Raw genomic sequence first — 11,417 nt, 5'->3', positions numbered from 1 at the left:
TTCAATCCTGATAATTTTACTGATCAATGTTATGTTGAAATCAACAACGGAAAGACGGCGTTGAACGTAACGCAAAGTTCATTTTGAAAGCGAAAGTTTACAAATAATTATTATCATTCGTCAGTCATCCCTTCACGCATGAACACTCGTCGAATTTCAGTGTCTTCACAACAAGATCGGAAGATCGATAAGGACCAATTTTTGATTCTGCGAAAGTTCGTTTTCTTAAAGTTTTAGAAATTTGTGAAGTTGGAGGATTCACTGAGGACTGCGTAGCCGAAGATGCAGTGGCTCGCTGGACATCAAATTCTATTTTTCACGGCGTTTAATTAATCTTCACAAAATAAACATGTGGCGCCAGCGCGTCTGGCAGTCAAAAATTCATTTTTCAAAAAACTTTCCCTTTCCAGCTATTTTAGCGGGGCTTATACTATAGTACCTACCTGTCAGTCGTAGAAAAGCTGAAATTTAAGGATGAACTGTTTATTAAATGAAGACCGTATTATTTTTTAATAACTAGTAAACAAACTGGTCGCCACGCATTTAAACACGAACTGACGAATGTTGCATCTGATGCAGTGAATCTGGTGAATGAGAACTTCCTTTAATATTTCTTTGTTTTCGACGGTGTGAACCACTGAATAAGTTTCTTTCCCATTGTGATGTTACTAGTATTAATTCGTTTCTAGCTGTCTTTTATATAGCTCGAATACAGCTACAATTAGCGGTGCAGCCTACCAGCATGGTATATTCCTTTCCAGCTGTCTTTGCGTGACAAGTTACACGTTCATACATTTTATTTTAAAATATGAAGTTCAGAGTTAATACAGTACTAGTATGCTGTAGACAGTGTAGACAAGGTGAGGGTAAGTTTATTTTCAAAGCGAAAGTTTACAAACTGTGCACTAACCGGTCCTTTGGAGAAAATATTTATGACCTTCGGCGAGGTTCCAAGTCTTCGCTCTTTTCGTAAATGATGAAAACTGCAGAATAATTTTCTCATAAAACTGGAGTGGTCGCGCCACAGTTTGTTTTCTTTCCCAATGCGATATACTTTTAAATCGGTTTTCTGTTTTCCAACGTGTCCAACGTGGTTTGCGTTCGAATACTTTGGCCCGTAACTTCGAATGCGATCAGCGCTACGGTTCATTGGTTTCGATTTTGTTTGTTCATGGATTTGATTGACATCGGTAGTTCAGATTTCTCCTCTGTTACGACACTTACACCTTACGGCACTTACACCTTACACCTTACGGCACAAACTTCAGCTCTCAATGTGTTTTGCTTGCAGCCATTGCGGCTGCAGCAAAACACAAAAACTGTTTACACTTTGTCTGTTGACCCGATACAGTAACTGAATAAATTTCCCTGCAAGATAAACTTCCTGGCCCAAATGTAAAAGCGGTTTATTTCACAATTCAATGGAAGCCTTTTAAGCTTAGATCGGCTTAACAATTTAACTGCAATTTATTTTTCAATTCCGCAATTAGTCGAAAATATCGAAATTATCGAAATAAAATGGATAATGTATGTTTTGATTATTCTTTCGATTTACAGACCTATTTAACTCAGTCGCCATTGTTGACTTTGTTTTATAAACTTCCGTAAAGGAATTTCGCTTTCTATCTTTGCGAGTTATGACAGCTTTTCGGATACTATATCCTAGAAAATGTTGGGTAACAGCACCTTCAATTCTACAAGTAAAAGTTTAAGAATTTAAAAATTTAAAAGCTAATCAAATGTATCTATGTTGGAGTCTTAGAAGTAACTATGTTATGTATCAACAATTTTCTATATTGATAAAAGGTCACGTTCTTGACAGCTACGCATAATTTCGTTTAGTTGTTTTTTCTCACTTTAATCATAACAGCGCGCGTTAGTGCGAAGATAGCTTCCAAATGAAACTTCATCTATATTCAACCGTGTTAACTAATGTGACAATAATTAAACTTATATTGCAGGCCAATTTTAAGTAGAAAAAAACTTAAACAAACGCATTTCGGTCCAACGTTTGCTCGTAAAAAGACTTCGGCAACTTGTTGTTTACAGATGCCGGAAAATTCTCGTCCAAAAAGTCAACATTTCGTATCTACACAGCCTCCAATCAAATTTCGTTTAGTCATCGATAAAGTTAAGCTTTGGTCTTGACAACCCTAGTTCAGCGAGGATCACTCGAAAGCTTCGAAGTCAGTTTTTATGGACGGAAAACTTATTCAGTCTGAGATGAAACCTGCCCCGGCCAATTTTACTGCTCGTATGGGCCTGTGGGTCATTGTGTCTGTGGTCGTGATTTGCTCTGCCTTTCTGTTTTGCAACTATCTCCTGGTGAATCAGCGCATTGCCGCCATGGAAGGGAGGTTGGAGAGTTTGCATGGAGGCGAGAAACCAAACCCCAACATTTCCTTTGATGACCAAAAAGGCGCAAAGCAGGTCTTGCAGGCCCGAGAAAAGAGATCGGTGAAGCAAAAAACTCAAGTCAGCAGTATTGCAGATTTTGAAAAACGTCTACAAGCCCTGGAGAAAAGGTATCCACTTATGTATATATAGCGAGCTTTGTCAAGCTAACGTTGTCTTGAGTAATACAAAAAATTTTACTTTGGATTGGAATCGGTGCTGAATAAAATTGCTAAAATCCTCAAATTACTGACTTTATGATGAGCTTATGTCCTTTATAATTCAACCTTTTAAGTCTCAGGAATTGTGAAACGGCCTCAACCTAAATTTCTATATATATATTTTTATTATTATTTTGGGCATATTAAACTAGGAGTAACCTTAATTACTGCCTATATCAGTACCCGATATTCAGAGCAGCTTTTAATTCCAGACTGACGATTCATGATCTCAAGTCATTTAGTTCTTACACCATCCTGTTGCTTCCTCATGGCTTTATTTTCACGAGGAATTAAGTATTTTTTGTTAAAATATCCAAAAAGAACGCTAAGCGCAACTTTTATTTGTTGGACACAACTCAACAATAGACCCAATTTTGTGAAAGAAATTTTATTATCTTTATGTTATATTATTTTCTCTTTGATAATTGCTGTGTGTTTTCAGTATTTTACTCACGCTTTCTGTGCGTACACCACCTCGCAAAATTGTTTTAAAGTGAAGTATTAATATTAGCCACTCCATTTTGCCAGCTTTATCATCGGGGAATAAAAGATAATGTGATTCTGCGCGTATATTGAACTGAAATGATTGAATGCAATTTGAGGATGATTAGTCAAAGACTTCATAAACTTGCTTGTTCGTATTTTTTTTTCTGCCAGGATTAATTCAAACAACCGTTCTGTGATGTCCCCGAAGGAACATAGTGATTGGTGGTTTCTAGCTTACCTACGAGGTATGTATGAATTGTTCAACACCTTAAAAACAAAGTACTTGCTTAAGTTTTTCTTATTGTTTTTGATACCAAAGACTAAGCGGATTCTCTGTACACTCTTTTCAATCTTCGCAGGGCGAGATGGCCGTGATGGAAGAGGAGGTCTGATGGGACCTCCAGGGCCTCCGGGAAAACCGGGTACCCCTGGGACATCTGGAAAGCAGGGACCTAAAGGTAAGAGATAACACCACACAACCGATCTTCACCAACTACCAAAACAGGAACAACAGGAACAGCAGAAGCTAATACACCACAGAATTTTAAGAAACTACAGCAACCACACTTCAGGAACTACAGCAAAAAACACGCACAAAAACAAGAAAAAATACAGAAACAACAAAACTAACAAAACCTACAGCACTAAACAGACTACAGATAAAGCGCAAACTACATGAGCAACAGAAACTAAAAACAAAAACTATACAGAAAACATAGCAGCTACAGAAACAGCAAAAAAGTACAGAAACACAGAAACTGCAGAAAGAACAAAACCTACTGCATGCAGTAAATAGAAAATATAAGCAGTACAACAAAAATATAAGAAACTACTTCCGGGATTGCAGAAACTACAGGCACTACAAAAACAACACCAAATAACAGAAGCTTCAGAAACAACAGAAACAAAAACCTACAACAGAAAACAAACAGAAAATCCAGAAAACAAAAAACAGGAAAATACAGAAACAGCTGAAACAAAACAGAAACAAATACAAATACAGATTAAAACAACAACTACTACAGAAACAACTGAAAAGCAACAACCAAAAAATCAAAAAAAAATTAAGAAAAATCTGCAACAACTGTCAACAACAAAGACAAAAAGAGACAGCAGAAAACAGAAGTACAGAAACAAGGGAAAAGCCCAGGATTAAAACAACAGCAACTACCAAACAGAAACTTCATTAAAAAAAATAACACAAACAATAGAAGCAAGAGAAACTCCAAAAAAACACAAACCATAGAAACAATCCAAGCAAAAAAACAACTGTCGTGGAGAAATTACTCCACGAAATTGAACAGTCCCGCGTGTATTGCGTAATTCGGGATTCCCGAGAACACGTGCAAAAGAAAGAAAGGATTAGAGCCGCCATGTTGGCATCATGTTGTGTTTAAGGAAAGCAAAAGTAAAACTCGCCCAACGCGACAACAACAGCAAAAAAATAAACAAAAACAACCATAGAAACAAACAACAGAAATGACAGAAACAACAACAAAAAAACAGAAACAACAGAAGCAAGAAGGACAACAGAAACACGAAAAAAAAACTGAAACTTCAGAAATAAATACAAAGAATTAAAAGAAACAACAGAAACATCTTAGGCAAAAGAAAAAACAGAAACAACAAAAAACTACAGAAACAAGAGAAACAAAAAATGACTAGAGAAACAACAAAAGAAAGAAAACAGCAAAAACTCAAGAAATGACAAAAACTACAAAATCAACAGAAACAACAAAAGCAACTAAACTGCACTACAACAACAGAAACAACAAAAACAGCAAAAACTGCAGAAAAAACAGACGTAATCAACAAATACAAAAGAAACAACAAAAAACAGAAGCAGCTGAAGGGCAACAAATTAAAACAACAAAAACAACTAAACCTTCAGAAACAAAATACAATAGAATTAAAAGAAACAATAAAAACATCTAAGGCAAAAGAAAAAACAGAAGCAACAAAAAACTACTCAGAAATAAGAGAAACAAAAATAAACAAAGAATGAAAACAGCAGAAACTCAAGAAACGACAAAAACTACAAAATCAACAGAAACAACAAAAGCAACTAAACTGCACTAAAACAACAGAAACAACAAGAACAACAAAAACAGCAAAAGAAACTAAAACTTCAGAAACAAAATACAATAGAATTGAAAGAAACAGCAAAAACATCTTAGGCAAAAGAAACAATAGAAACAGCAAAAACCTACATGATCGAATCAATAGAAACAACAGAAGCAACAAAACAACAGAAAACAACAGAAAAAAAAGAACAACAGAAACTACAAAAATGCAGAAACAACTGGAGAAACAACAGAAGCTGCAGAAACAAGAAAAACGGAAAAGCTACAGATGCAACTGAAACAAAAATCTTCAAAAAACAACAAAAACAGCAGAAACAACAAAAAGAACAGAAACATCAAAAAAAGAAACAGCAAATAAAATATGGCAGATTCAACAGAAGCTTCAAAAATAACAAAAAAACTATAGAAACAACAAAATCAACAAAAAACAGCAAACAAGACAAAAACAGTAGAAAAAACAAAAGCAAACGGAAGCAACTAATTAAAGCAATAGAAACATCAAAAACAACAGAAACTACTTCAGATACAACAGCAGCAGCGATAACAAGAGAAATAACGTAACACAAACTACAACAAAAACCAAAACCTACAGAAAGCTACAGAAACAGATAAAAACCACAGAAACTACTGCAGAAATAACAGAAAGTACAGACACAACAGAAGCAACAGAAACAACTAATTAAAAGTAGAAAAGCTGCAGATGCAGCTGAAACAGAAACTACAGAAACAACAAAAATAGGTCACCAAGGGTGACATGAGTCTAATGCCGTATGGCATAGTGATACAGATTGCGCGGTTTTCGTAAGCGGGTTAAAATTGGTTAGAGGTTTGTGTTCGGGAGTTTAATTTAAAATGCTTATAGCAAGCTAGGGGCATCGTGGATGATTATGGATGAAAACGAAACAGTCATAAATGTTATATGCTTCACAAAATTTAAAGTATGAACAGGAGTTGATGTTACTTCTTCCGTATTGTCCGTAAAAGCAGAAACGATTAAACATTTGGACAAGATTGCGTGACGATTTACAAAAAGCATGTTCATTACAACAAGGGTTGAAGAACTTCACATCGTTTTCTTTCAGATTTTTCACCATTTTGATGATGACTCTTGAAACAGATTTTGCAATAAAAGCACTTGAAATAGTGACTGTTACTCCATTGTACTGCACGCACTTAGTGACAGATTTTCCTAAAAACGGGTGTAAATGCTCACGTCAATATAATGATGACCTTTTGAACGCTGGAAACTAGGCAATTATTATCGAGCTACCATACACAGGAGCGAAGACTGTTTATCATGATGTACAAATTTCGCGAATCATCACTTCCATATCAATGTAACCATTTTATGATTTTTCTAGCTGTAAGAAGAACTTAAGATCTCTGAGAGTCGTAAAAGCATGAAATTCGATTTCAGTGTATGGCAAAGGCCGGGACAGTGTAATACTGCAAAGCGGCCAAACAAACGCATTTTGATTTAGTCGCGTAACTTGATTTACATTTATCCATGTACATCTTTTATTTTTGAAGGTTTTTGTTTGCACTGTAAAGAAAAAATTGGTCAAAATTCGAATGACTTAAATACAAAAACCGAGGTAAAGTTTTCTATTTTTTAAAACAAAATAAATATTTGGTCACATTGTGTAAATAAACGCGAGTCGCCGTCGAAATATTTTTTCTCAAAGACGTCTTGCTTTTTAAGCAAGACGAAAACACAAGTGCTTAACTGAACTGAAAACGAAGATTTATTTTCACAAAAAGCTTACAAATGTCTTAACTGGAAAATTATTTCGTCCTGTTCAAGTGTTGAATAATCGTGACTTGAGAAAGAACTTTTAATTATGCGTGGGAACACGTGTCGCTGATTGGCTGTTTTTAATTGAAACTAATCGTGCGTGTCCGTACGGAGTCCGTTCTTGCAGCTGATCATTGTTTTCTACATTACAGCGAACGATTATCGATCCCGAACCATTCCCTTGGGATTGCTAACAGCTTTTTTCATATAACAAAGAGTCTAATGCGCATGCGCAAAGCGCACGCAAGCATTAGACTCAAAAACAACAGCAGCAGCGATAATAAGAGAAATAACGTAGCACAAACTACAATAGAAACAGAAACAAGAGACACAAAAAGAACAACAAAAATTACAAAAAAAAAAAACATACGGAAAACAGTAGAAGCTAAACTGCAACTTCTGAACTACTAGCACTACACCATTAACACCAACTACAGAAATTTCAACTGAGCAAGTTTTAAATTTTTCTTCAACCTTCGTGGAAAAAGTTCTATACAAACAACAAGAACTTAAATTAACTCAAACTACACAAAATAACTACAAAACCCCAGGTTTTAGACAGATATACCGACAACCGGAACTACACAAACAGAGGTTTCAAACTACGACTGAGAACCACCACAATCGCGGGAGGGCGGCTCATTTAGAAACTGCATCTCAACTGCATTAGCTACAACAACGTCACAGGGAAGAAACGTTACAACTGCAGCAACTTTAACACCTAAAACAACTGATATAAGTTAATACAAGTACCGCAACGACAGAAACTGCAGTAACCATGGAAATGAAAAATTGTATATTTTAGTCCACAGTTAGACGCAAGTTAAACAAATTAAGAAAGTTTCTTCGATAGGCTCCTTCCAGTTTAAACAAGGACTAGCTATCTAGGACTGATAAGTGTTAACTTTATTTCTGCATTCTTTTTGCTTTTCTTAGAATGTTAAGGACTTTCTACATACAAGTCACATTACGACTAAGGCTTCCTTGAGGAAGACTAATAATAAAGTTGGAATTTATTACCCCATACTAAGCGGGCTAAAAGGGTTTTCACGTTTCAGGTCACTTAAAAAAACTATCAGACTAAAATCTTTTCTTGTCCCCATAGCCCTTTCGTTTCTCTTAGCCGGCTGGGACTTGGCACGAGAAAACGAAGGGCTCGGGGACACAGGATTTCCAGTCCTAGATCCTAGGACTTCCGGACTTCATGTATGCAGTCATGATGTTTCAAAAGAATGTAAGAGAGAGTCGTTACGTTTTTGACTTCCGTTTAGGAATTCTTCGTTCAAAACAGCCAATCAAAAACTTCGAATTAATTCAAAAATCCTATGTCCCCAGAGCCCTTCGTTTTCTCGTGCCAAGCCGGCTAAGAGAAACGAAAGGACTATGGGGACGAGAATGACTAAAATCTTTCTATCGATTTAGGTGAAGCGGGAAAACCTGGTACTAACAAGCCGGCTCCAGGCCCTCCCGGCCCAAAAGGAGACACAGGTCCTACTGGAAGTCCTGGGTTAAAGGGACCTCAAGGGCCAAAAGGTGATAAAGGACAAGACGGAACTGGGACCTCTGGGGTGAAATACGTTCGCTGGGGAAGAACCACATGTCCAAATGGTGCTCAGATGGTTTATAAAGGTAAGAATTATTATCTTACTTTGAAAATTTGTTGAAACGCGTTTTAGTATATGCTAACTTTTCATTGTAAAGAATAAATATATCTGGAAAGTAAAGAATAAATATATCTGAAAAGTGTACTTCAGCTCAGCTTATGTTCATGATAATTCATTGAGATCTTAACTTATCAACAATTATTTCACTTAACCCGCACATATTCAGCTGGCTTTAGCTTCGCTCCAATCCTGAATTCATTTAAAGTTCAAACTCAGGTTAAAAGGCAGGAATATTATTGAATTGTCATTTCGGAATTAATTTGTTACCTTTTCACTCTTATGCTAGGTATCATTGGAAGCGACCAATATAACCACATCGGTGGTGGAGGACAGTACCTTTGCTTGCCAAAAACCCCAAAATACGACAAATACAAGGACGGGTTTCAGTCGGCGTCATATATTTTTGGCACTGAATATGAAGTCAGCGGATTCAACCCATTTAAACAAAACCTTCATGATCACGACGCCCCATGTGCTGTGTGTTACGTCAGCTCACGTGCAACTCAGCTGATGATACCTGCAAGGGATGACTGTCCATCTGGTTGGACCGAGGAATACGATGGGTATCTAATGTCGGAGAACTCAGGCCACAAGAAGTCTCGTGATTTCATTTGCGTTGACGGTGAGGCAGAGTTTGTTCATGGCAGCCATGCCAACAAAAATGGTGCCCTGCTGTACCTCGTGGAAGGACACTGTGGCTCGTTACCATGCCTCCCGTACGTTCATGGCCGAGAGCTGACATGCGCTGTGTGCACCAAGTGAGCCAAAGCTGGCCAAAGGGAAAGCATTTAGAAGCAGCTTCAGACCATAGCTAAAAGTAGTGTTCATTGTTGTAAAACAAATGAATAAAAGTCTTGAAGCGTGACTAAATGGTGAAGTTTCTTCATTCTAAGACAACTTAGTTATAGCAACTAAAAACTTTCCGCAATCGGGGCCAATATTTTATTTTTCGGACTTCTAAAAAATGTTAAAAAGATCGATCAATTGGAAACGCTAATTATAGCAACTCTGGAATGTTCCCATGAGCTCATTAATCGGGCGTGGCCGATTTATAGTTTACCCTTTGGTCGTCCTAGAGCGTAGTCTCCTGGCGCGGCCAAAAAGACGGGGATGGCTTGGGGTTGCTACAAAACCGCTACGGGTGACGCATACCGCAATGGTTTTCATTTTAGTTTTGACAGGAAATCGTTGCAGGCACACTTGGTCGACTTTTGGGTTAATGTGTAATCAGGTTGTGTTTTTTTGCTTCGGCGGAAGGACAGAGAAAAAAGCTTACTGGGCAAAGTACAGTATGGGGCCCAGTTCTCGGCCACTTTTGACGTAAACTTGTATTTCTTACCTCAGAAGAACCGCAGGAACTTGAAATTTCTCCCAGAGCTAGCTACATTATTCAGCTTTTTGGTGTAAAGCTATCGACCGGTCAAAAATTAATTTGCCCGAGCAATAATAAAAATAAAAGCTCCATTTGTGGGCCCAGTTCTCGGCCACCTTGGCCCAGTTCTCGGCCACTAAAAAGCTTGTGCGTAATTATCTGTAAAAAAAATGCTCAATTAATTTTCACAGTCATAAAATCACTCTGTAAACCTATTTATGTTATATCGATCCCAAATTATTTTTATGAGGCTTTGTTTTACTTTAGAAAAGAAGGATTTTAACGCGCCTAGTTGCCTATGTGCAGGTTCTGGCAAAACCGCATTGTGTGACCCGTGCATTTAGATGGTTTATTTTGCAGTGAAAAGGTCTTGAAAGATTTAGGTGTTGTAGAAATAATAGACAAGACAAGAGTCAGCTCAAAACTTAGAGATAAGATTGAACTTTAGTTTTAAAACATTTATTTCTTTCATTCTGGCAGCAGCAGATGAAATTATATTAAAAACCAAGCGCTAAGCTGTGATAGCGAGCAGGGTGGCCGAGAACTGGCAAATACGCAAACGTGGCAAGAAAAAATTTCGAAGTAAATTAAGACCAAAAAATACAACGGTTCAACGAAAAGTTAACTAAAGCAGAAAGCTGAATTATTCTACGTTTCACATGCCAAAAATTAGCTCGTATGGTGGGGGCTTTTGGATAAAATACGAATTTAACTACATCCATGGGCAAAGTACAGTATGGGGCCCAGTTCTCGGCCACTTTTGACGTAAACTTGTATTTCTTACCTCAGAAGAACCGCAGGAACTTGAAATTTCTTCCAGAGCAAGCTACATTATTCAGCTTTTTGGTGTAAAGCTATCGACCGGTCAAAAATTAATTTGCCCGAGCAATAATAAAAATAAAAGCTCCATTTGTGGGTCCAGTTCTCGGCCACCTTGGCCCAGTTCTCGGCCACTAAAAAGCTTGTGCGTAATTATCTGTAAAAAAAATGCTCAATTAATTTTCACAGTCATAAAATCACTCTGTAAACCTATTTATGTTATATCGATCCCAAATTATTTTTATGAGGCTTTGTTTTACTTTAGAAAAGAAGGATTTTAACGCGCCTAGTTGCCTATGTGCAGGTTCTGGCAAAACCGCATTGTGTGACCCGTGCATTTAGATGGTTTATTTTGCAGTGAAAAGGTCTTGAAAGATTTAGGTGTTGTAGAAATAATAGACAAGACAAGAGTCAGCTCAAAACTTAGAGATAAGATTGAACTTTAGTTTTAAAACATTTATTTCTTTCATTCTGGCAGCAGCAGATGAAATTATATTAAAAACCAAGCGCTAAGCTGTGATAGCGAGCAGGGTGGCCGAGAACTGGCAAATACGCAAACGTCGCAAGAAAAAATTTCGAAGT

General features: G+C 37.1%; 1 protein-coding gene across 1 annotated transcript; it reads left to right on the top strand.

Moving 5' to 3' along the window:
- Positions 1 to 1,747: 1,747 nt before the first annotated feature.
- On the top strand, positions 1,748 to 9,508 carry LOC144649278 (uncharacterized). Its single transcript, XM_078508751.1, has 5 exons — positions 1,748 to 2,525; positions 3,273 to 3,346; positions 3,461 to 3,559; positions 8,403 to 8,609; positions 8,931 to 9,508. Exons 1-5 carry the CDS (start codon positions 2,197 to 2,199, stop codon positions 9,404 to 9,406), a joined length of 1,185 nt encoding a protein of 394 aa, XP_078364877.1. The 5' UTR covers positions 1,748 to 2,196; the 3' UTR covers positions 9,407 to 9,508.
- The last annotated feature ends 1,909 nt before the right edge of the window (positions 9,509 to 11,417 follow it).

Source organism: Oculina patagonica, chromosome 4 (genome assembly GCF_052425735.1).
Source record: "Oculina patagonica isolate OP01 chromosome 4, crgOcupat, whole genome shotgun sequence".
Classification (NCBI taxonomy): Eukaryota; Metazoa; Cnidaria; class Anthozoa; order Scleractinia; family Oculinidae; genus Oculina; species Oculina patagonica.
The sequence above is the reverse complement of the archived record's forward strand: the minus strand, read 5'-3'. Positions and strand labels throughout refer to the sequence as shown.

Bases quoted from the DNA above. Each gene is read 5' to 3' on its own strand.
- LOC144649278 (XM_078508751.1), top strand. From the start codon at position 2,197: ATGGACGGAAAACTTATTCAGTCTGAGATGAAACCTGCCCCGGCCAAT. The intron at 2,526-3,272 runs GTATCCACTTAT...TTTTTCTGCCAG, and splicing joins CTACAAGCCCTGGAGAAAAG to GATTAATTCAAACAACCGTT. The intron at 3,347-3,460 runs GTATGTATGAAT...CAATCTTCGCAG, and splicing joins GTTTCTAGCTTACCTACGAG to GGCGAGATGGCCGTGATGGA.